Below are 26,444 nucleotides of genomic sequence, written 5' to 3' on the forward strand. Positions count from 1 at the left end.
GTCTCAAATAATCAGCTTTCTTTTAAACCCATTTTGGTAGATTTTTGTCTTTCCCACCAGAGCGTTTAACATTACCTGGCTGGAGCTTAGAAAGGACAATCTGGAGAGGATCATACGTCAGGAACATAACTTCAGGGTGGCACGGTGGTGCAGTGGTGAGCAATGCTGCCTCACAGTGCTGAGGACTCGGGTTCAATTCTGGCCCTGGGACATTGTTTGTGTGGACTTTATACATTCTCCCCGTATTTGCGTGGGTCTCACCTCCACAACCCAAAGATGTGATGGGTAGGTGAATTAGCAATGCTAAATTGCCCCTTAATTAGGAAAAATAGTTGGATACTTTAAATTTCTAAAAAAAGGAATGGAACTTCAGCCTGGACACAGTCCAGGAGCACGATGACCACCCACATCTTGTCCCTGTTGGATAAAATCAAATACAGCATTTATTCTCCATCTAGTCATTGAACCTTTTCATTTTGTACTGTAATAATCTTTATTAGTGTCACAAGGAGGCTTACTTTAACACTGCAATGAAGTTACTGTGAAAATCCCCTAATCACCACACTCCGGCTTGTTCAGGTACACAGAGGAAGAATTCAGAACAATAAGCAGCCTTTCAGGACTTGTAGAAGGAAACAAGCGCACCCGGAGAAACCCCACGCAGACACGGGGAGAACATGCAGACTCCATACAGACAGTGACCCAAGCTGGGAATCAAACCCGGGTCCCTGGTGCTGTGAAGCAACAGTGTTAACCACTGTGCTACCGCGCCATCCATGTTTATGCAGGTCCACATGGTAATACAGATATTGTGTTAACTTCTTCATTTCCACATGGTCAATTTAATATTTATTTCCTCCAACTAATCCAGAATATCATATGGACCTACCCAATGAGCCTTTCGCTCCTACTTCTTTCAACAATGTTTTTAACATTAATTCATCACCCATTGAGGAGTTTGAGTAACGGGTTCTCCCTGAAGGTGTTGTGGTGGGCATCACCAATCTTCTCTACTTCCTGTAGCAGGGAGGATACTAAGGTTTGCTGGAGGTTCTGGAGAAATCATGTCACTGAGGTATCTGGTGTGCAGAACAATTGTATTAAGCTCTACCAGCTACTCTGTGTGCTTAGCTAAGCAGTGAATCCTTAATATCTGCTTAATACACTAGGCAATCGATCCTTCACCAGGGATGAGTGTGTCTGAGAAGGACCAAGTGGAAAACCTTCACCTTTCACCTCCACATCAGATCGATATTGTTCTGACAGTACCACCTGATGTGTGCAATTGATTTGAGAGAGAGCCAGCACAGACATGAAGGGCCGAGTGACCAGCATGTATAATGGGATGAATAATCGGCATCAGGGAATAGGGAGAAAATGAAAGAGAAACCGATGATTCTGGAATTGAACCCAGCCAGAGCAGTCAGGAGAGTAGAAGCGTGGGAGAGTCGGAAAAGTTTAAAAACCTCTGCTTATTTGCAGAGGAGAGCAAGTGTTTCAATCACTTTGAGGAATAACAGAACGCCCATTCACAAAAAAGTGTGATTTTTTGGGGGGAAATTAGCAGATCTCAATTGCCTAACAAATTGTTTTATATTCCTTGGTTCACGGTTCAATGGCAAAGACCCAGCATTCCATGCGGCTGTGAATGTGCCCTCTTCTCTCGGCAGGAGCCCGTGCGCAGGCGTAGTGCTGGGCAGTATCTGGAGCATGCGCAGTGTCACTCTGCTCGGAGCCCTGCGAGTGCGGGAGCGACTTGTTCGGCCGGTGAGGCGGAGATGGGAATGGGGCCGGGAGTCGGGGTGGGGAGGGAGCCGAGGCTTCATAAACACCCGGTGTAGGCCCCCCCGGGTCGGAATAAGAGCCGACGGGTCCGGGGTGATCGCACCGACTCTCCTCGCAGGAACAGGCCCAGGTTGTCGGCCGCCATCTTTGTTCATCGCGGAGCAAAGCGCATGCGCGGCTAGTTAGTGGGCGTGGCCTCAGGATACCGGTGACTAGGAGAGAAAATCATTGATTTCATTCTCACTGCGCATAAAACATGGTGATCAGCCTGGGTTAACACGCGCCATTGGCTGAAGGGCGCATGTCCGGCCGTGGGATAAACATTAGAATCAGGAGGAGGCAATTCAGTAGGATCATGGCTGATCTCCACTCTCCTGACGCTGCCCAACCCCTTGCCCCAGAACCTTTGCCTTCCGTGTAGATTAAAACTCTGTTTAACTCAGTCTTGAGTATATTCAGTGAAACAGCCTCCAGTGCTCACTGGCAAAGAGAATTCGAAACACTGACGACCCTTAGAGAGAAGGAATTGTTCCTTCGTGTTAAATGGAAGAGCCCTTCTTTTTCAAGCTGTGTTACTCAGTTCTGGATTCTTCCATTTGGGAAATATCCTCCCAGACTCTATCCTGTCAAGTGTCCTCAGAATCCTTTATGTTTCAATCAGATTATCTCTAAACTCCAGTGAGTACAGATCAAATCTGCTCAGCCTTTCCTCATAATATAAACCCCCTCATCCCAGGAATCAGCTTGGTTAGCATTCTCCGATCTACTTCTGATGCATATATGTTCCTGCTTGGGTAACCCTGGGCCTGGGAGCAGGAGGAGGGAATATTGTGAATTTCTATGCTGGACTGACAATGGTGGATGTTGTGGTCTCCTTTTTCAAGTGGTTAGAAGGGGAATGTTTGCCCACAGCAAACTCAAACCAAGAGAATGTCTCTTCTGAAATGCCAACCTTAACTGACACTTATGACTTTTGTCAATTTCTTTTTTCAGCAAGTTAGAAGATTTGAAGAACGCCAAAACTTTCTCTGATTCCAGTCCTTCTGATATATTTCCAGTTGCAGGCTCCAGGGGGAGATTTTAAATGTGAAAATGTGTTGAAGGTGTGAGTATTATTGAACATTCATCTACAATTTAGAATTTACTGTTGTGCTCTGCTTCCATGTCTCTGGGGCTGGTGTGGCTCCTTTACTGTGGCTCACAATCCATGTCCATCCATTGCTCTGTTTCACCTCTTCCCTCTCCAATAATTACTCCGTCATGATCTGACTTCCTCGGCCTCTAATAGGGAGAATTGCGGCTGTTTCAAGTATTTTATTGTTATTTCTGCCACTGTGTTTAAATGAGGCTTCCATTGCTGGCCATCCCCCAGCTATTCACTGCTAATTTACCAGCTTTATCTTCCCAGGGTCAAGAATTGTTTTTCTTGTGCTAGAGTCTGTTTCTCTTCCACTGCTGAGCCTTTATTGACCATCAAATTCTGCTCTATTTTTCATCCATGTAATTAATTCTGCACATCCTGAAATGTTAACTCTTTTTTCCACAGTTCGTGCCAGACTGCTGAGTATTTCCAGTTATGGCTCATTTCAGTTCCAATTTGCAGCAACAACAGTATTTGGTTTTAGTTTTATTGCAGGCATTGCTCACAGCACAAATCTTGAAACAGAGATGGACCATTTAAGAACTGATTTATGTTGATTGGTATTGGTGGGAGAGGTGCTCCCTGGCTCCATTGCACGTCCTCCATTGGGGGTCAGCTTGGAGTACGTTACGAAATGCGCTCCCAACCGATGGATAAGAATGGAATGGATGAGAGTTTCAGAAGATGAGCTGAGATGAGGGTGGATTCGGAGTTACTGGAGTGGAAATAGATGGTATGAGAGATGACATAAAATCGTAGTAACCATTCGGCCCTCGAGGAAGCACTGACCCTCCAAAAGAGCACCCTACCATGGCCCATTCAGCCCTATACCCCGTAACCTAATACCCAAATCCCTGGACACCAAAAGGCAATTTAGCATGGCCATTCCACCTAACCTGCACAGCTTTGCCTGTCGGAGGAAACCCATGCAGATATGGGGTGAACGTGCAAACTCCACATAGGAGCAGAATTAGGCCATTCGGCCCATTGAGTCTGCTCCCCCATTCAATCATGGCTGACAGTTACCCAAGACCGGAATCGAAGCTGAGTTCCTGGCGCTTTGAGGCAGCAGTGCTACTCCCTGTGCCACTGGGGTGAAACACAACATTGAGATTGTGAACAATCTGGTTAATCTTGATAGGGAGTTGCCTAGGAGAGGAATGCAGTCAGTGACTGGAGAGTGGTGTTTGTGGAGTTTTTGGACTAATTTCCCCAATATTTAAATGGGGAAATTTCTGTTCATCCAGTACTGGGTGTCAGACAAATCAGGATGTTGTGTTGCTGGGAGACGATCCTGGAGTTGGCAGTATTCACATACACCTGATACTCAGGCCCTTCCAGGTTATCTGAGGGTTTGGGATACTCTGACAGAGTTCTGGTTATGATATTGTTATGGGCCAGGGGTTTGAAAACTCCAAAGTATATCATGCAGTTCACCTGACCTACAACTGTTTATCGATTTTGGTTGCGAGGAGCACAAGGGCCTACCTTTCAGGTGTTATGCAACAGAGGCCTTAAGCACTTTTAATCAAAAACAAATCTACGAATTCAGTTAACATTTCTATAAACACACACAGCAATTTATCAACTGCAAACATAAATACCCCACACAGCTACAGTTCTCTCTATATATAACCCATAATAACTTCCCTTTCAACTGTTTCAATTTGATAACATCCAATAAAACCAGAAAACCCCTTTTTACCAAAACAGTAGGTTTGAATTCTTCACAGAAAACAGCTACCACTTTTAAATTATCAAGTGATCTGGACACCTTTTAACATGCAGAGAGAGAGACCAAAGAAACCTTCTTTGTCTGAACCCAGCTTCCAACAGTGTAAACCGAAAGTAAAACTCAGAGCCACAGCCAGCTTCCAGCTCAAAACGAATGTAAAAACCAGAGCCACAGCCCAACTCCACCCACACAATGACATCACTGAAGCCATTTGATAATACACACATTTCTTAAAGTGACACTACCATGAAGGGACACTACCATGACAATATAGATATGAAAAATTACTCCGCCTTGCACCTTCCTCTTTCTCTCTCCCATAGAGGGCAGGGTCTTGTGTCGGCCCAGCCGGGTGGCAGGTTCCCTTCCCTGAAGGACATTAGTGAACCAGTTGTGTTTTTATGACGATCCAGCAGTTTTCATGGTCACTTTTGTTTATTGCCGGACATTCAAATTCATTCAGCTCAATTTCACAACCTGTCTTTGTGTTTTTGTGGGTTCTCTCTCACTCCCTTTTTTCTGTTTTAAATCCATTTCACAGGTTATTAGAAGGGGAGGATTTGCAATTTGCAGTCGGGAAACTCAAACCAAACATTCACATCCACATCTAATGGAGCTGCTCAGTTAACAAGAATTTCATTATCATTTTGATTTTGAACTTTGAAGGAAAAAGCGTTGTTCACAGTGGATTAAACCGTTCTCTGTGTGGACGAGGCTTCAGCTGAGCATCTGGCCTCACAACCTACCAAAGTAGATGCACTGAGGAGGAACCGTGGAAATCAGGAGTCTGTGAGGAGAGATTAAGTTACTCATCTGAACTGGAAACTCATCGACGCAGTCACACCGGGGAGAGGCCGTTCACCTGCTCTGTGTGTTCAATGGGATTCAGTCCGCCATCCAATCTGGCAAATTCACACTGGGGAGAGATAGTTCAACTATTGCTCCGTAGTGGTACGGGTTTCACCCGGTCATCCCACCGTCTGACATACAAATGAGTCCACACTCGGGAGTTATTTTTGACTTGTCCAGACTACAGGAAGAGCTGTAAAGGTTCCAGGGAAGTGATATCCATCCACGTGTTCACACTGATGAGAGTCCGTTCACGTGCTCTCACTGCGGGGTTGGGCTCAAGCGATCATCTGATCTTAATTTTCTCCCCAGCGAGTTCACACTGAGGGGAAAATTGTTCATTTGTTCAGAGTCTAGGGAGAGACTAACTCAAACATCCCATCTCGTGGAACACCAGCGGGTTCGGACTGAGGAGAGACCATTCATCTGCTCCGAGTGTGGGAAAGGATTCACTCAAGTCACCCAACCTGCTGCAACACCAGCGAGTTCACACTGACAACAGACCTTTTAAATGTCCAGACTTCATGAAATGCTTTAAAAGTTCCGGGGCATTGATGTCCCATCAAAGTGTTCACACGGAGGAAAGACCGTTCAGGTGCTCTCACTGTGATATGAGGTTCAGACGATCATCTGAACTCATGGTACACCAGCGAGTTCACACGGGGGAGAGGCCGTACAGCTGCTCAGAGTGTGGGAAGAGATTCATTCAGTCGTCCCAATTCAAGGCACACAGGCTAGTTCACACTGGGGAGAGGCCATTCACCTGTTCAGAGTGTGGGAAGGGATTCACTCGGTCATCCAACCTGCTGACACACCAGCAGGTTCACTCTGACGAGAGACCGTATAAATGCCCAGACTGCTCGAACTGCTATAAAAGTACCAGGGAACTGATGCGCCATCAACATATTCACACTGACGAGAGACCGTTCAGATGCTCTCAATGTGGGACTGGGTTCAGGCGATCATCTCACCTCACTATACACCAGCGAGTTCACACGGGAGAGAAGCCATTCACCTGCACTAAATGTGGGAAGGGATTCACTCAGTCATCCAACTTGCTGACACACCTGAGAGTTCACAGTGGGGAGAGGCCGTTCACCTGCTGCAAGTGTGGGAAGGGATTCTCTCAGTCGTCCATCCTTCTGAGACACCGGCGAGTTCATCAGTGATTGCAGGAGTTGGATTTTGTTGTTAATCACATCCAGGACTGAAGTATATTCATTGTTACTAAACCCCAGTCCAGTTATAAGTGTTAATATTCTGCACTGAAGTCAAATAAAAAAGCTTTGTGTTAAACACAGTGTATTTTGTGTTTTTAATATCCCTAAAACAAGCCCCTTCCTTTTGTTCCCCATTTCAATCAGCTGCTTTCCTCACTGCCGCTAGTTAACCTGGTCATACAGCCTCTAATTAGATTAGATTCGAACATACAGTGCAGAAGGAGGCCATTCGGCACATCGAGTCTGCACTGACCCACTTAAGCTCTCACTTCCACCCTATCCCCGTAACCCAATAACCCCTCCTAACCTTTTGGACACTAAGGGCAATTTATCATGGCCAATCCGCCTCACCTGCTCGTCTTTGGATTGTGGGAGGAAATCGGAGCACCCGGAGGAAACCTAATCAGACACGGGGAGAACATGCAGACTCCACACAGACAGTGACCCAGCGGGGAATCGAACCTGGGACCCTGGCGCTGTGAAGCCACATGTTAGTCACTTGTGCTACCGTGCCGCCCAATGTTTCTCCTTGTTTGAGCCCTGAACTCACATCGTCCTCCAGTCTCTCTCCTGTCTCCCATCAGTCGGTCACTGAGCTTGTCTTCTCCATGAGGCCCACCTCCTATTCCCAATAAACTGCTGACCATTTAACTTCCCTATGTTAGCTGATATTGTGAATGGTTCTTTCTCTCTTCTGGTTTTGCATCTTTAAATACACAACTCTTACCCTTGCTGAAAAAAAATGCCAGATCCCACCTTCTCTGCAAACTGCCACCCCATATCCAACCTCCCGTTCCTCTCCAAAGCCCCCGAGGGTCGATCCTCGGCCCCTCCTACTTCTCATCTACATGGTGACATCATCCAAAAGCAGCGTGTTAGTTTTCACATGTAGACTGACAACACCCAGCTCTACCTCACCACCATCCCTCTCCATTCCTCCACTGTTACTAAATTATTAAACTGCTTGTCCCACATCCAGTACTGGATCAGCAGAAATTTCCTCCAATTAAAAGCTGTGAAGACTAAAGCCATTGTTTTCAGTCACAGACTCAGGGAATTGTTGCAGTGCAGAAGGAGACAATTTGGCCCATCATGTCTACACCAGCTCTCTAAACAAGCACGACAAATTGTTGTCACCACTACAAATTCCATTCTCTAACTACCCCCAGCCCAGTTGAGATGGACCTGCTCCTTTGCTGCGTCGCAATGCCTGGCGGACTGGCTACCAGCCAGGTCCTCCCAGCTCCAACATTAATTTCCTATTGGCTGGAACTCCTGTCAATCACAGCCGGGCTTGGCTCTGATGTGCTCTGGTCTCTCCCGCTCTGCCCTCAATGTGACGAACGGGATCAGTGAGGTCGGACTCTGGGGATGTCCATTCGGATAGGCGGCTTTGAAATATTCAAGATATATTGATGTTTTCCTGATTTCCCCATTGGCCACCCACCAGCCCCCCACATCCACTCCCACTTATGATGATGTCTTTCCCCAACTAAGGGCCAATTTAGCGTGGCCAATCCATCTACTTTGCACATCTTTGAGTTGTGAGGGTGAAACCCATGTAGACACGGGGAGAATGTGCAAACCACACCGACAGTGACCCAGTGCCTGGATCGAACCCAGGTCCTCGGCACTGTGAGGCAGCAGTGCTAACCAATGCTGCACCATTTGAAATTGAGCTGAACGAACCTGGTCATTTATGGGGCCGGCACTGGGAAAAAGTGACCATGAAAACTGCTGGATTGTCACAAAAACCCAAATGGCTCATTGATGTCTTTAAGTGAGGGGGACCTGCCACCCAGTCTGGGCCCACACAAGATTCTGTCTTATTTGTAGGAGAAGAGGACAAAAGATAGAAGGGACAGTGTGGGAGAAGCAAGGGGTGAAGGAGAATGATTTTATACATCTCTTGAGAGAATTTTGGCAACTCTTCGACCGAACTGACCCGGGCGAGGGAAAAAGTAGGGCAGCACGGTGGCGCAATGGTTAGCACTGCTGCATCACTGCGCCAAGGTCCCAGGTTCGATCCCGGTTCTGGGGCATTGTCCGTGTGGAGTTTGCACATTCTACCCGTGTTTGCGTAGGTTTCGTCCCCACAACCCAAAGATGTGCAGGTTAGGTGGATTGGCCATGCTAAATTGCCCCTTAATTGGAAAACAAAAATGAATTCGGTACTCTAAATTTAAAAAAAAAAGAATATGGGGGAAATGCCAGCAGGGTGCTGGCACACCAGCTGAGGAAATAGGAGGCGGCGAGAGAGATTGGGAAAGTAAAAGAGACGGAAGGTGGTTTTGGAACCGGCGGGAGAAAATTGTGTTTCGCGAGTTGTACAGTAAATTGTGTAAATTGGAACCCCCAGCCGGGGAGGAGGGTATTTCTGGGAGGGCTGGAGTTCCTGACGATAGATGAGGGATTGGTGGAGGATTTGTGAGCCCCACTTGGGCTTGGGGAGGTTATAGACGGGTTGGGGATGATGCGATTGGGTAAAGCCCCGGGACCAGACGGATACCCGGTTGAGTTTTATAAAAAGTTTTCCGGGATGTTGGGGCCGCTCCTGGTAACGAGTCAAAGGAGCTGCGAGTGCTCCCCCACAATGTTATCGCAGGCATCGATCTCCCTTATTTTGAAGCGGTGTAAGGATCCAAAGAGCTGTGGCTCGTATAGGCCAATCTCCCTGTTAAATGTAAATGCAAAATTGCTGGCAAAGATCTTGGCCACACGGATAGAGGATTGTGTCCCGGAGGTAATAGGGGGAGGACCAGACGGGATCTGTTAAGGGACGACACCTGACGTCCAACATTAGGCGGCTCCCAAATGTGATAATGATGCCTGCGGAGGGGCGCGAGGTTGAGGTGGTGGCCACGGATGCAGAAAAGGTCTTTGAACGGGTGGAGTGGAGGTACTTGTGGGATGATCTGAGAAGGTTTGGGTTTGGGCAGGGATTTGTGGATTGGGTCCGGTTGCTATATCAGGCAGCAGTGGCAAATGGAAGAACAAACCGGGTTTGATCAGAGTATTTTAGTCCATGTCGGGGGACGAGACAGGGCTGTCCACTCTCCCCACTACTATTTGTCCTGTCCATAGAGCCTTCTGGCAAAGGTGCTGAAAGCATCAAACATTTGGCGGGGTATACCGAGAGGGAGGTAGAACATAGGGTCTCGCTCTATCCGGACAATTTGCTCCCTTATATAACAGACCTGGTGGGAGGAATTGTAGGAATTATGGGGATACTGGAGGAATTTAGTCAGTTCTCAGGTTACAAACTGAATATGGGCAAGAGTGAGGGTTTTGCGATCCAGGCAAGGGGGCTGGAGAGGAGACTGAGGGGGGATACCGTTTAAAATAGTGGGAGGGAGTTTTAGGTACCTGGGGATTCAAGTGGCAAGGGACTGGGGTCAGCTACATAAACTAAATTTGGGCATGGTGATTGAGCAAATGAAAGGAGACTTCCGTAGGTGGGACGTGCTCCCGCTGTCACTGGCGGGGAAAGTACCGACTGTGAAAATGACAGTCCTCCCGAGATTTTATTTATTTTTTAATACTTTTTCTGAGTTCCAAAGCCAGGGCTCAGAGTGTGGACAGGGGCGAACCCCTAATCCAGCTCCCCGCCCGCTCCAAAAACCAACGCAAATTGAAACCGATCCAATCCATGGTCCGCACAAGACACACCAGATCTGAGCCAAAAGGCAGAGCATAGAACATAGAACATAGAAAATACAGCACAGAACAGGCCCTTCGGCCCACGATGTTGTGCCGAACCTTTGTCCTAGATTAATCATAGATTATCATTGAATTTACAGGATAACAGAGCAGATACTACACTTTATCTTAGCCAAAAGGCTGATAAGCGATCCTCCCAAGATTGTTGTTCATGTTTCAGTGTCTTCCAATCTTCATCCCAAGGCATTTTTTAGGAAGATGAAAGCGGCGATCTCGAGTTTTATATGGGCTGGGAGAGGCCGGGGGTGAAGAAGGTCCTTCTTGAATGGGGGCGGGGGGAGTGGGGCTTGGCCCTTCTGAACTTTATTAATTACTACTAGGCGGCTAATAGTTACGATGGTTAGGAAATGAAATGAAATGAAAATCGCTTATTGTCACAAGTAGGCTGCAAATGAAGTTACTGTGAAAAGCCCCTAGTCGCCACATTCTGGCACCTGTTCGGGGAGGCTGGTACGGAAATGGTTAGTGGGGTCGGGATGGGAGCGAGTGGAGGCGGCATCTTGCAAGGGCACGAGTCTGAAGGCTTTGTTAACGGCAGCTCTGCCATTCTCACCGGCATGGTACTCCACAAGCCCAATGGTAGTGGCAGCCCTGAGAGTGTGGGGGCAATGGAGGCAGCACATGAGACTGGAGGGGGCGTCGGTGTGGTCACCGATCTGTGACCAGTTCGCTCCGGGGGGGGCTGGACAGGGGCTTCAGGAGGTGGCAGCAAGAAGAGACTGAGAGTTTTGGAGATCTCTTAATTGAGGAGAGTTTCCCGAGCTTGGAGGAGCTAGAGGAGGAGTTTGAGTACGGGATTTTGTTCGGAGACAGATACCGAGCTTCCCTCACCTCCCGCTAGGTGCACTACAGGATAAGGTGTTGTCTAAAGCAGGAGTTGTGGAGGGGAGGGTCTCGGAAATATCTAAGGACTGATGAAGTGGGAAGGGATCCCATTTGGGGAGGTGAAGAGGAAGTGGGAGGAAGAGCTGGGCGAGCAGTTGGAAATCGGGTTGTGGGAGAAGGCCCTGAGGAGAGTCAATGCATCCTAGTTGTGTGCCAGGCTTAGCCTGATCTAATTCAAGATGGTCCACAGGGCTCACATAACTGTGGCCCGGATGAGCAGGATTTTTGAGAAGGTGGAGGACAGGTGTGAGATCGGTGTGGGGGAAGTCATGCAAATCATGTGTGATGTGTTGGGTGCTCTGGATCCGTGGAACACATACAGGCCACCAACACTTGAAATAGAACAACACTATTTCATTAAGTTAGAAACTGTTGAACATACTTTCACTGTGGGTTAACACGATGTTAGATTAAACTAAAGACCTATGCCTGTCCGAACCAGTCTATGCACTCAGCACATGGTGAAGATCTGTGCTGTAAGATCTGTGCTGTAAGCTCTGTCCTTCTGAGAAGCTGCATCCCGAATGAGCGGGAACTCTGATGCCCTCTGTCTATATAGTGAGTGATTGGCTGCGGTGTTGTGTGTGTTGATTGGTCTTGCTGTGTGTCCATCAGTGTGTGTGTCTGCACCATGATATACTGGTGTATATTATGACAATGTGGGCATGTCCGAGGCTGAGGGGATTTTGGCAGGGATTTTCAGATGTCATGTCAGAGATCCTGGAAGGGAGGGTGACTCCGAGTCCAGAGGTGGCAATATTTGGAGTATCGGAAGATCCGGGTGCCCAGAGGGGGAGAGAGGCCGACATTTTGGTCTTTGCCTCACTGGTGGCCCGGAGACGGATTTTGCTAGGATGGATGGACTCGGAGCTTCCAAAGTCGGGGATTTGGGTCAGTGACATGGCAAGGTTTCTTAGGCTAGAGAAAATTAAGTTCACCTTCAGGGGTTCACTACAGGGGCTCGCTAAGAGGTGACAGCCCTTCATCGACTTCTTCAAGGAAAATTGACCATCAGCAGGGGTGGGGTGGAAAGAGAGGCATGGAAGTGACGTATAAGGGCAGGGAATCTAATATATGGATAGTTAGGGGTGGAGGGATGGGGGGAGTTGGGTGTGTTATTGTGGGGTTTTTGCGTGTGTTGGATCTCTCTGTTTAGAATGTTAAAACTATAAATGCCTCAATAAAATATTTTCTAAAAAAAGAAAATATTGCCCCAAACAAAGATGGCGGCTGCACATGCGTCCTGCTGCACATTGCCCCGATTAAAGATGGCGGTCTTTAACGCCCAGCTCAATTCATGATGTGGAGATGCCGGCGTTGGACTGGGGCTCAATTCAGATAGCGGACTGGGAAGTTCTTTTCCGAGGTTTGTGATTGCACGACATGTTTAAAAAAAACCTCCACTCATCCGGCAGATCGATCGGTGCCTGCTTTCCTCATTTTTCGCTAACCGATCGCGGATCGAATAAAGAACTGTCGCCATTACCACATCGCTCTGACCTGATCTGCGCATGCTTCAGTCACAGTCCGGCCCGGCCCCTCATTCACTCCGATAGGTTGGAGTACCAGCCCCTCTCGCTCGGTCCTCCAGCCCCGCCCTCTATCCCTATTGGTCCGATGCTGCCGTCAATCACTCCCTGGGCATTGTGATGTGGAGCATGCGCAGTGAGGCTCATATCCAGGGACAGAAGCTTGTTTGTCTCATCTTCAGGCGGGAAGCAGCTAATGACGGAGTTGATGCACTTGTTTCATTGACAAAATTCACTAGGTACGAGGAGGATTCCATTAAAGTAGAAAATACTAAATGTAACTCCTTTATTCACAAACGGTGGGAGACAGATAGCTGGAAACTACAGGCCAGTTAGCCTAATATCAGTCATAGGGAACATGTTAGAAGCTATTATTAAATATGTTATGTCAGAGGGCAGCACATTGGCGCAGTGGTTAGCACTGGGACTGTGGCACTGTGGACCAGTTAAGACTGCCAAAAAGATACAACCTAAATATTCAGTGAAGGAAAAAACCAATCACCTGTACTCCTTACCTGTTGAGACTCCAGTAAGTTTGCATTTAACTGGGAATTTATTTTGCTGTTAATTACAACCAAGGCAGAACAATGCTGGAGGGTTTGTGCACTTTGTTGCTGTATTAATTGATTTAATAATTTTATATATTGTCCCTAGGGCTCCAAACGTACTCGGATCACATAACATAATTTTCCATTAAGACACATAGTCCTTCGGGGGTGAGGGTGAAGCTATGCCAAAATGTGGCAATCTTCAGGGTACTAGAGAAGCCAGAGCTACACATGGGGAAGGGGGCCGGCGCCCTAGCTTTCGCTTCCCTAATCGCACGCCGGAGAATCCTGCTCGGCTGGCGACCAGTAGCACCACCCACAGCTGCAGAATGGCTAGCTGACCTTTCGGAATTTCTCCTACCGGAGAAGATCAAATACACCACCCGAGGGTCGGAGGACTTCCTTACTGCATGGGGGCAATTTATAGGTCTGTTCAAAAACTTGTTTGAGACCAACAACAGCCAGTCGAGGGGTAACTAGAAGGATTAGAGGGGGAAAAAACAAAAGACGAGGAGGATCGCCAGGGATGCACACCCCGGGGTGGGGGGGGAAGAAGGCAGAGAGTCTGCGACCGACAACGAGGGACAACCGCGCCCCCGGCCCCCCCACCCCCCACTCGCTGAAACCAACAAAGGGAGAAGAGAAAGGAAGGGGGATAACAAGGAGGAAGGGGATCACCCCCCCTAATTGGCCAGGGAGGATAGCAAGGGGTGTGGGTGGGGGGAGATGGGAAGGGGTTAGGGTAAGGGGGCTCGGGGGGAGGGGGCCGGGGGGACACGCTGAACTAGACAACATAAATCTGTAAATAAAGTAACGCAAGACAAAAGCCTTTTTTCTTTGCACTGTACAATAAATAAACATGAACGTCAATGTACATAATGTTGATTATGTTGTACATCAGGTCGGCTTTGCTTTTTGCTTCAATGACAGATGTCATCTCTGCTGAGTGGGTCTCAAACCAGTCTGTGTTGTGGGTTCCACCTTTACTATTGTGGCTACTGCTGTGTCAGAAATGATTCAACTCGGTGACTTCCAAACTTCAACAGTATCAATGTTGATGTTTGGCATTTAAAAAAAATAAAAAAATTTAGATTACCCAATTATTTTAATTAAACATGATATTTAGAAATCCATTCTGGTTCATCCAAATAACCCCTAATTTTTCCATGTGGCTATTAATTCTATCTGGGTTATTAATTCTATCTGGAATAATTGATTCTTGAAGCATGCCTAACAACTGGTGTTAAACTAGCTGGTCTGTAATTATTTTTTCCAATTAAGGGCAATTTAGCGTGGCCAATCCACCTACTCTGCACATTTTTTGCTTGTGGGGGCGAAACCCACGCAGACACGGGGAGAATGTGCAAACTCCACACGGACAGTAACCCAGAGCCGGGATCGAACCTGGGACCTCAGCGCCGTGAGGCAGCAGGGCTAACCACTAGGCCACCGTGCTGCCCTGATATTTGGCACTTATGTATGTTTTCACAGGGCCTGTATAATATTTCACTGTTTAGTTTCACTTCCTTCACAATTTAATTTGCTGGAGTTTTTTATGAAGGTAACAGAAAGGATTGGTGAGGGTAATGCTGTTGATTGTACATGAACTTTCAGTAGGCATTCAATACAATGCAACACAATAGAATTATGAGAAAAATTATAGTGCGAGGAATAAAAGGAACAGTAGCAAAGTGGATACAAAAGTGGCTGAATACTAGGAAGCAGAGAATAACAGTCAATGCATATTTTTCAGGCTGGAAGAAGGTTTGTAATGGTGTTCTGCAGGGGTCGGTATTTGGACCCTTGTTTTTCCTGGTGTATATTAATGATCTAGATCATGGTCTGTGGGGGACGATTTCAAAGTTTGCAGATGACACAAAACTTGGAAGTATTACAAACTGAAGAGTACAGTGTAGAGCTTCAAATTGAACAGAGACAGGTTGGTGGAGTGGACAGATGGGTGACAGATTACATTCAATGTGGAGAAGTGTGAGATAATTCATTTTGGGAGGAAGAACATGGAGAAACAATATAAAATAATGGGTAAAATTATAAAGGAGCAGAGGGACCTGGGTGTGTATCTGCAGAAGTCAGTAAAGGTGTCAGGATAGGTGAAGAGAGCAGTTAAAGCATATAATATTCTGTCCTTGATTAATAAGGGCATAGACTACAGGAACAAGCTAGTTAGGCTAAACTTGTACAAGACACTAGTTAGATAAAAGCAAATTACCGTGGATGCTGGAATCTGAAACCAAAAAAAAAGCTGGTTCAGCTCAGTGGGCTAGACAACTGGTTTGTAATGCAGAACAAGGCCAGCAGCGCGGGTTCAATTCCCATACCAGCTTACCCGAACAGGCGCCGGAATGTGGCGACTAAGGGCTTTTCACAGTAACTTCATACTTGTGACAATAAAATATTATTATTATAACTAACAGTGAGCACTTAATAATTGCTCAGTAAAGTGGGCAATCAATTTTTCCAGAGGGGCGAATGTAACTGTGAACTATCCAACTGGAAAACCTTTTTCATTCATCTCTCGGATTTCTACAGCAGATATATATTGTTCTGACTCTGCCAGCAACGCACTGGGATTAATTGGTATTAGCAGGTATAATGGGCCAAATAACATCTATTTATGCAGTATCATTCGATAAAACAGTGAATATTCAGAATCAAGGTTGGAGAGGAAAAGAGAGAGGAATCAGTGACTGCAATTGATCCCAGCCAGTGTCAGCAACATCAGAGGAGGGATGACGCAACCACCATCACAGACTTCATCAGTAAGTGTGTTGAGGAAGGACTGTGTACCAAAGAAGACAATACGGGTCCAGACCTGGAAAAATTCATCAACTTTGCTTCCAATTTCCACCCCTCCATCACTTTCACCTGGTCCATCTCAGACACTTCCCTTCCCTCCCTTGATCTTTCTGTCTCCATTTCCGACAAAAGACTATCCACTAATATCCACTACAGGCCCACTGACTCCCACAGCTATCTGGACTACAGCTCTTCACACCTTACACCCTGTAAGGACTCCATCCCTTTCTCTCAGCTCCTCCACCTCCGTCGCATTTGTTCCGATGATGCCACTTTCCAAAATGATGCTTCAAAAATGTGTTCCTTCTTCCTCAACCGTGATTTCCCACCTACAGTTGTTAACAGTGTGCGGTCCATCTCCCGTGCCACTACCCTCGCCCTCTCCCCTCCTTCCCAGAACAAGGATAGAGTCCCCCTCGTTCTCATATTTCATCCAACCAACCTCCGTAGGCAAAGTATAATCCTCCGCCATTTTCACCACTCCATCATGATGGCGCCACCAAACACATCTTCCCTTCACTCCCTCTGTCAGCATTCCGCAGAGACCGTTCCCTCCGAGACAATCTAATCCACTCCTCCACCATACCCAACACCTCTCCCATCACCCATGGCACCTTCCCATGCAATCACAGAAGGTGTAACACCTGCCCCTTTACCTCTTCCATGCTAAACATCTCAAAACACTTATTCCAGGTTAAGCAGCGTTTCACCTGCACCTCTTTCAATCTGGTCTATTGCATTCACTGCTCCAAATGTGGTCTCCTCTATATCGGAGAGACCAAACGCAGACAGGGTGATTGCTTTGCTGAGCATCTTCGGTCTGTGCGCATTCAGGACTCTGACCTTCCCGCTCCATGCCATTTTAACAAAAGACCCTGCTTCCATGCCGACATGTCTGTCCTTGACCTGCTGCCATGTTCCAGTGAAGCTCACCGCAAACTGGAGGAACAACATCTCATCTTCCGGTTGATGCGCAATCAATTACAAAATCAAGACAAAGTGATTCCATAACTGAAGGCTTTAATCTGCTAGAACCTTTTCCCCAGCAGCTTCGATACAGAAAGTGAAGGCTGCTGGGACAGCACCATCTCTTATACCCTGCCTTCAGGGCGGAGCTACGTAATACAGCCAATGGTAGACTCCTGGGTCTAACCAATGGTCATCAGCCTCTCAGGTACCACAATACCTGGTACTACCACATTCACTCCCTGTTAAAAAGAGCCCGGTGGGGGTGGTGGCCAGCGTTAATAGTCGCCTTTAGCATGGTATGACCAGGTATGGAGGTACCGTGATGTCGAGGATATGTACAAAGTGTTCAGAGTGCAGCAATCAGTCGATCCGGCGGCCTGGTCGTCCTTCTGGGCTTCGGCGGTGATTCTGACGAGCGTCCCGGCGGTTGCGACTCAGGGAGCGTGGTGTCGTCCTCCCTGGCAGCTTTGTCACCCCTAGGCGGCGCTGTAGGGGCAAAAGATTGACAGGGAGGGGGGGCGCCTGTAGGGGGCGTCGGTGGGTGGTCGGGCCTAGGCAGGAGCGGTGGGAGTACTGACCCTCCAGTGAGGTGCTGTGGGGGAGGTGGGGATGGGGGCAATGGTTCGGGTGCGCGTGGGGTTCCGGCGGGCGCCAGATCCCGAAGGGAGACTGTGTCTTGCTGGCCATCAGGGAACGCCACGTAGGCGTACTGGGGGTAAGCGTGCAGCAGGTGGACCCTTTCTTTTTTTAAAAAAAAAAATATTTTATTGAAAATTTTTGGTCAACCAACACAGTACATTGTGCATCCTTTACACAATATTATAACAACACAAATAACAATGACCTATTTTATAAACAGAAAATGGATAAATAATAAATAACAAAAATGAAAACTAACATAATTGGCAACTGCCTTATCACAAGTAACACTCTCCAAAAATATAATTTAACAGTCCAATATATAATTATCTGTAGCAACGACCTATACATATTATACAGTATATATTAACAACCCTGAGAGTCCTTCTGGTTCCTCCTCCCCCCCCCCTCCCCCCACTCTCTCCTCCCCCCCCCCCCCCCCCCCCCCCCCCCCGATCCTGGGCTGCTGCTGCTGCCTTCTTTTTCCATTCCCTCTATCTTTCTGCGAGGTATTAGACGAACGGTTGCCACCGCCTGGTGAACCCTTGAGCCGACCCCCTTAGAACGAACTTAATCCGCTCTAGCTTTATAAACCCTGCCATGTCATTTATCCAGGTCTCCACCCCCGGGGGCTTGGCTTCTTTCCACATTAGCAATATCCTGCGCCGGGCTACTAGGGACGCAAAGGCCAAAACATCGGCCTCTCTCGCCTCCTGCACTCCCGGCTCTTGTGCAACCCCAAATATAGCCAACCCCTAGCTTGGTTCGACCCGGACCCCCACTACTTTTGAAAGCACCTTTGTCACCCCCCTCCAAAACCCCTGTAGTGCCGGGCATGACCAAAACATATGGGTATGATTCGCTGGGCTTCTCGAGCACCTCGCACACCTATCCTCCACCCCAAAAAATTTACTGAGCCGTGCTCCAGTCATATGCGCCCTGTGTAATACCTTAAACTGAATCAGGCTTAGCCTGGCACACGAGGACGACGAGTTTACCCTGCTTAGGGCATCTGCCCACAGCCCCTCCTCGATCTCCTCCCCCAGCTCTTCTTCCCATTTCCCTTTTAGTTCTACCATAGTCTCCCCTTCGTCCCTCATTTCCCTATATATATCTGACACCTTACCATCCCCCACCCATGTCTTTGAGATCACTCTGTCCTGCACCTCTTGTGTCGGGAGCTGCGGGAATTCCCTCACCTGTTGCCTCGCAAAAGCCCTCAGTTGCATATACCTGAATGCATTCCCTTGGGGCAACCCATATTTCTCGGTCAGCGCTCCCAGACTCGCGAACTTCCCATCCACAAACAGATCTTTCAGTTGCGTTATTCCTGCTCTTTGCCACATTCCATATCCCCCATCCATTCCCCCCGGGGCAAACCTATGGTTGTTTCTTATCGGGGACCCCCCCAAGGCTCCAGTCTTTCCCCTATGCCGTCTCCACTGTCCCCAAATCTTCAGTGTAGCCACCACCACCGGGCTTGTGGTGTAGTTCCTCGGTGAGAACGGCAATGGGGCTGTCACCATAGCCTGTAGGCTAGTCCCCCTACAGAACGCCCTCTCTAATCTCTTCCACGCCGCTCCCTCCTCCTCTCCCATCCACTTACTCACCATTGAAATATTAGCGGCCCAATAATACTCACTTAGGCTCGGTAGTGCCAGCCCCCCCTATCCCTGCTACGCTGTAAGAATCCCTTCCTCACTCTCGGGGTCTTCCCGGCCCACACAAACCCATGATGCTCTTTTCAATCCTTTTAAAAAAAGCCTTCGTGATCACCACCGGGAGGCACTGAAACACAAAGAGGGATCTCGGGAGGACCACCATCTTAACCGCCTGCACCCTCCCTGCCAGTGACAGGGATACCATATCCCATCTCTTGAAATCCTCCTCCATTTGTTCCACCAACCGCTTTAAATTTAACCTATGCAATGTGCCCCAATTCTTGGCTATCTGGATCCCCAGGTAACGAAAGTCCCTTGTTACCTTCCTCAACGGTAGGTCCTCTATTTCTCTACTCTGCTCCCCTGGATGCACCACAAACAACTCACTTTTCCCCATGTTCAATTTATGCCCTGAAAAATCCCCAAACTCCCCAAGTATCCGCATTATTTCTGGCATCCCCTCCGCCGGGTCCGCCACGTATAGTAACAAATCGTCCGCATACAAAGATACCCGGTGTTCTTCTCCTCCTCTAAGTACTCCCCTCCACTTCTTGGAACCCCTCAACGCTATCGCCAGGGGCTCAATCGCCAGTGCAAACAATAATGGGGACAGAGGGCATCCCTGCCTTGTCCCTCTATGGAGCCGAAAATATGCAGATCCCCGTCCATTCGTGACCACGCTCGCCATCGGGGCCCTATACAACAGCTGCACCCATCTAACATACCCCTCTCCAAAACCAAATCTCCTCAACACCTCCCACAAATAATCCCACTCCACTCTATCAAATGCTTTCTCGGCATCCATCGCCACTACTATCTCCGTTTCCCCCTCTGGTGGGGGCATCATCATTACCCCTAACAGCCTCCGTATATTCGTGTTCAGCTGTCTCCCCTTCACAAACCCAGTTTGGTCCTCGTGGACCACCCCCGGGACACATTCCTCTATTCTCATTGCCATTACCTTGGCCAGGATCTTGCCATCTACATTTAGGAGGGAAATAGGTCTATAGGGACCGCATTGTAGCGGTTCCTTTTCCTTCTTTAAGAGAAGCGATATCGTTGCTTCAGACATAGTCGGGGGCAGTTGTCCCCTTTCCTTTGCCTCATTAAAGGTCCTCGTCAATACCGGGGCGAGCAAGTCCACATATTTTCTATAGAATTCGACTGGGAATCCATCCGGTCCCGGGGCCTTTCCCGCCTGCATGCTCCTAATTCCTTTCACCACTTCTTCTACCTCGATCTGTGCTCCCAGTCCCACCCTTTCCTGCTCTTCCACCTTGGGAAATTCCAGCCGATCCAAAAAGCCCATCATTCTCTCCCTCCCATCCGGGGGTTGAGCTTCATTTAATTTTTTATAAAATGTCTTGAACACTCCATTCACTCTCTCCGCTCCCCGCTCCATCTCTCCTTCCCTGCTCCATCTCTCCTTCCTCATCCCTCACTCCCCCTATTTCCCTCGCTGCTCCCCTTTTCCTCAATTGGTGTGCCAGCAACCTGCTCGCCTTCTCCCCATATTCGTACTGTACACCCTGTGCCTTCCTCCATTGTGCCCCTGCAGTGCACGTAGTCAGCAAGTCAAATTCTACAGGTAGCCTTTGCCTTTCCCTGTACAGTCTCTCCTCCGGTGCTTCCGCATATTGTCTGTCCACCCTCAAAAGTTCTTGCAGCAACCGCTCCCGTTCCTTACTCTCCTGCTTCCCTTTATGTGCCCTTATTGATATCAGCTCCCCTCTAACCACCGCCTTCAGCGCCTCCCAGACCACTCCCACCTGGACCTCCCCATTATCATTGAGTTCCAAGTACTTTGCAACGCACCCCCTCACCCTTAGACACACCCCCTCATCTGCCATTAGTCCCATGTCCATTCTCCAGGGTGGGCGCCCTCCTGTTTCCTCCCCTATCTCCAAGTCTACCCAGTGTGGAGCGTGATCCGAAATGGCTATAGCCGTATACTCCGTTCCCCTCACCTTCGGGATCAACGCCCTTCCCAGCACAAAAAAGTCTATTCGCAAGTAGACTTTATGGACATAGGAGAAAAACGAGAACTCCTTACTCCTCGGTCTGCTAAATCTCCACGGGTCTACACCTCCCATCTGCTCCATAAAATCTTTAAGTACCTTGGCTGCTGCCGGCCTCCTTCCAGTCCTGGACTTCAACCTATCCAGCCCTGGTTCCAACACCGTATTAAAATCTCCCCCCATTATCAGCTTTCCCATCTCTAGGTCCGGAATGCGTCATAGCATCCGCCTCATAAAATTGGCATCATCCCAGTTCGGGGCATATACGTTTACCAAAACCACCGTCTTCCCCCTGTGGTTTGCCACTCACCATCACGTATCTGCCCCCGTTATCCGCCACTATAGTCTTTGCCTCGAACATTACCCGCTTCCCCACTAATATAGCCACCCGCCTGTTTTTCGCATCTAGCCCCGAATGGAACACCTGCCCCACCCATCCTTTGCGTAGCCTAACCTGGTCTATCAGTTTCAGGTGCGTTTCCTGTAACATAACCACATCTGCCTTAAGTTTCTTAAGGTGTGCGAGTACCCGTGCCCTCTTTATCGGCCCGTTCAGCCCTCTCACGTTCCACGTGATCAGCTCGGTTGGGGGGCTTCCTAACCCCCCCCCTTGTCGATTAGCCATCCCCTTTTTCCAGCTCCTCACCCGGTTCCCACGCAGCTGTATCTCCCCCAAGCGGTGCCCCCCCCCCCGCCCATCCCCTCCCATACCAGCTCCCCCCTCTCCCCAGCAGCAGCAACCCAGTAATTCCCCCTCCCACCCCCCCCCCCCGCTAGATCCCCCGCTAGCGTAATTACTCCCCCCATGTTGCTCCCAGAAGTCAGCAAACTCTGGCCGACCTCGGCTTCCCCCCGTGACCTCGGCTCGCACCATGCGACGCCCCCTCCTTCCTGCTTCTCTATTCCCGCCATGATTATCATAGCGCGGGAACCAAGCCCACGCTTCTCCCTTGGCCCCGCCCCCAATGGCCAACGCCCCATCTCCTCCACCTCCCCTCCTCCCCCCTTCACCACCTGTGGAAGAGAGAAAAGTTACCACATCGCAGGATTAGTACATAAAACTCCTCTTTCCCCCCTTTTTGACCCCCCTCTTCGCCCCCCACATTCGCCCCACCACTTTGTTCAAACGTTCTTTTTAATAACCCGCTCATTCCAGTTTTTCTTCCGCAATAAAAGTCCACGCTTCATCCGCCTTCTCAAAGTAGTGGTGCCTCCCTCGATATGTGACCCACAGTCTTGCCGGTTGCAGCATTGCAAATTTTATCTTCTTTTTATGAAGCACCGCCTTGGCCCGATTAAAGCTCGCCCTCCTTCTCGCCACCTCCGCACTCCAGTCTTGATAAACGCGGATCACCGCGTTCTCCTATTTACTGCTCCGAGTTTTCTTTGCCCATCTAAGGACCATTTCTCTATCCTTAAAACGGAGGAATCTCACCACTATGGCTCTGGGAATTTCTCCTGCTCTCGGTCCTCGCGCCATCACTCGGTATGCTCCCTCCACCTCCAACGGACCCGCCGGGGCCTCCGCTCCCATTAACGAGTGCAGCATCGTGCTCACATATGCCCCGATGTCCGCTCCCTCCGCACCTTCAGGAAGACCAAGAATCCTCAGGTTGTTCCTCCTTGCGTTGTTCTCCAGTGCCTCCAACCTTTCCACACATCGTTTCTGATGTGCCTCATGCATCTCCGTCTTCACCACCAGGCCCTGTATGTCGTCCTCATTCTCGGCTGTCTTTGCCTTCACGACCCGAAGCTCCCGCTCCTGGGTCTTTTGTTCCTCCTTTAGCCCTTCGATCGCCTGTAGTATCGGGGCCAACAGCTCTTTCTTCATTTCCTTTTTGAGCTCTTCCACACAGCATTTCAAGAACTCTTGTTGTTCAGGGCCCCATGTTAAACTGCCACCTTCCGACGCCATCTTGGTATTTGCTTGCCTTCCTTGCCGCTGTTCTAAAGGATCCAGTGCAATCCGGCCACTTTCTCCTCCTTTTTTCATCCGTATCCAGGGGGGATTCCCTTCTGGTTTACCGCACAGTGTTTTTAGCCGTCAAAATTGCCGTTGGGGCTCCTATCAAGAGCCCAAAAGTCCGTTTCCCTGGGAGCTGCCGAAACGTGCGACTCAGCTGGTCATCGCCGCACCCGGTGGACCCTTTCAGGTGGACCCTTTCGACCAACGGGTCCGACTTGTGCGCCCGCACGTGCTTCCGAAGCAGGATGGGTCCGGGTGTCGCTAGCCAGGTTGGGAGCGAGGTCCCGGATGTGGACGTCCTGGGGAAAACAAGGAGACGTTCATGAGGCATCTGATTTGTGGTTGTACAGAGCAGCGACCGGATGGCGTGGAGGGCCATCGGGAGGGCCTCTTGCCAGCGGGAGACCAGGAGATTCCTGGACCGTAGGGCCAGTAGAACGGTCTTCCAGACCGTTCCGTTCTCCCTCTCTACCTGTCCGTTTCCCCGGGGGTTGTAACTGGTCGTCCTGCTCGAGGCAATGCCCTTGCTGAGCAGGAATTGACGTAGTTCATCGCTCATAAAGGAGGACCCCCTATCACTGTGAATGCACGCGGGGAAACCGAACAGTGTAAAGATACCCTGGAGGGCCTTGATGACGGTGGTTGTGGTCATGTCTGGGCAGGGGATGGCGAATGGGAACCGGGAGTACTCATTAATCACGTTTAGGAAGTACGTGTTGCGGTCGGTGGAGGGGAGGGGGCCTTTGAAGTCCAATGTGAGGCGTTCAAAGGGATGGGAAGCCTTTATCAGGTGCGCCCTCTCTGGCCGGTAGAAGTGCGGTTTGCACTCCACGCTGATTTGGCAGTCCCTGGTGACTGTCCTGACCTCCTCGATGGAGTAGGGCAGGTTGCGGGTCTTGACGAAATGGAAAAAGCGAGTGACCCCCGGGTGGCAGAGGTCCTCATGGAGGGCTCGGAGGCGGTCCACTTGTGCAGTGGCACAAGTGCCGCGGGACAGGGCATCAGGAGGCTCATTCAGCTTCCCCGGACGGTACAAGATCTCGTAGTTGAAGGTGGATAGTTCTATCCTCCACCGCAAGATCTTGTCGTTTTTAATCTTGCCCCGCTGTGCATTATCGAACATGAAGGCAACCGACCTTGAGGTGAGGAGAGTGAATCTCCTGCCGGCCAGGTAATGCCTCCAATGTCTTACAGCTTCAACTATGGCTTGTGCTTCTTTTTCGACCGAGGAGTGGCGAATTTCGGCAGCATGGAGGATATGGGAGAAGAAAGCCACGGGCCTGCCCACTTGGTTGAGGGCGGTGGCAAGAGCTACGTTGGACGCATTGCTCTCGACCTGGAAGGGGAGGGACTCGTCGATGGCGCGCATCATGGCCTTTGCAATGTCTGCTTTGATGCGGCTGAAGGCCTGGCGGGCCTCCGTTGACAGGGGGAAGGTTGAGGACTGGATCAGGGGTCGGCCTTTGTCTGCGTAATTGGGGACCCACTGTGCATAATAGCTGAAGAACCCGAGGCAGTGCTGCAGGACCTTGGGGCAGTGAGGGAGGGGGAACTCCATAAGGGGGCGCATGCACTCAGGGTCGGGGCCTATGACCCCACTTCGCACTATGTAGCCTAGAATGGCTAGACGGTCGGTGCTAAACACGCATTTATCCTTATTGTATGTCAGATTAAGGATTTTCACGGTCTGGAGGAATTTGCGGAGGTTGGTGTCGTGGTCCTGCTGGTCATGGCCGCAGATGGTGACGTCATCCAGATACGGGAACATTGCGCGTAAGCCGTACCAGTCAACCATTCGGTCCATCTCTCGCTGGAAGACCGAGACCCCATTAGACCTGGTACTACCACACCGGTTAAGCACGCTACAGCCTTCCGGTCTCAAACACCGAATTCAACAACTTCCGATGATTAGCTCTACCCCACCTCGACCCATTTGTTTTCAGCCCATTTCATTTTAACTGTCTTTTATCATTTCTTTCTTATTTGTCTTTCTTAATATATATTTAACCCCCCCCCCCCATCTTATCCACCTTTCCTTACCCTTTCTCCCCTTTGCTTCCCCATTCCCCTCCCCCCACATCTACATCTGTCACAGTTGACCCTCTGATGTTAGTTTCTCTGCTGTCTGGCCTCTCACACATTTTGTTCTCTCTGGGGACTGCCATTAGCATTCTTCCCTCTTGGATTCTGTGGCCATTAGCACCCCGTTTCCCTGGTTTCTGTGGCTACGACTCATCTTTCATTCTCACTCCACAGTATGAATATTTCCCACTTTCTCTGCCTGTTAGCTTTGACAAAGAGTCATTGGACTCGAAACGTGAGCTCTTTTCTCTCCCTCCAGATGCTGCCAGACCTGCTGAGATTTTCCAGCATTTTCTCTTTCGTTTCTAGACAATACGGGTATTCCCCAATCGAAAACCCTGGCTCGATCAAAAGGTCCAAGCCTGACGACCTTGACCTATATAAGAAATCCAGATACGACCTACGGAAAGCCATCAGGGATGCCAAAAGACTATACCAGATCAAAATAGAGTCCCAGGCCAACAACACAAACCCAAGATGTCTATGGCAGGGCTTACATGAGGTCACAGGCTACAAAGCAAGGCCAGGCGGAATCTCTGGGGCTGGAGAATCCCTCCCCGATGAACTGAACAAGTTCTATGCCCGCTTTGAACAGTCAACCAATACATCCGTATCAACCACCCCAATAGCCCTGGACACACCCATACCCACTATTACAGCCTCGGAGGTAAGAGCTGCCTTCTTGAAAGTAAACCCGCGGAAAGCGATGGGCCCCGACGGAGTCCCTGGGTGAGTACTCAGAGCCTGCACTGACCAGCTGGCAGATATCTTTAACACCTCACTTCTCCACTCCGAGATCCCTACCTACTTCAAGAAGACCATCACAATACCAGTAAAAAAGAAGAACAAGGTAGCGTGCCTCAACGACCCCTGACCGGTG

The 26,444-nt window shown here is 49.3% G+C and overlaps 1 protein-coding gene across 3 annotated transcripts; it reads left to right on the forward strand.

Annotated features, from left to right (window-relative positions):
• Positions 1–1,705: 1,705 nt before the first annotated feature.
• Positions 1,706–6,806, forward strand: LOC140419736 (uncharacterized). 3 transcript variants are annotated; one of them, XM_072503671.1, is made up of 3 exons: positions 1,706–1,767; positions 2,779–2,890; positions 5,203–6,806. In XM_072503671.1, the coding sequence occupies exon 3, from the start codon at positions 6,035–6,037 to the stop codon at positions 6,677–6,679; it is 645 nt and encodes a 214-aa protein (XP_072359772.1). In that variant the 5' UTR covers positions 1,706–1,767; positions 2,779–2,890; positions 5,203–6,034; the 3' UTR covers positions 6,680–6,806. The 3 variants fall into 3 exon arrangements, with proteins under 3 accessions (XP_072359772.1, XP_072359774.1, XP_072359773.1); XM_072503673.1 differs by lacking the exon at positions 1,706–1,767 and adding an exon at positions 1,845–1,915; XM_072503672.1 differs by lacking the exon at positions 1,706–1,767 and adding an exon at positions 2,093–2,463.
• Positions 6,807–26,444: the final 19,638 nt, after the last annotated feature.

This window comes from Scyliorhinus torazame, chromosome 5 (assembly GCF_047496885.1).
Source record: "Scyliorhinus torazame isolate Kashiwa2021f chromosome 5, sScyTor2.1, whole genome shotgun sequence".
In the NCBI taxonomy this organism is placed as follows: domain Eukaryota; kingdom Metazoa; phylum Chordata; class Chondrichthyes; order Carcharhiniformes; family Scyliorhinidae; genus Scyliorhinus; species Scyliorhinus torazame.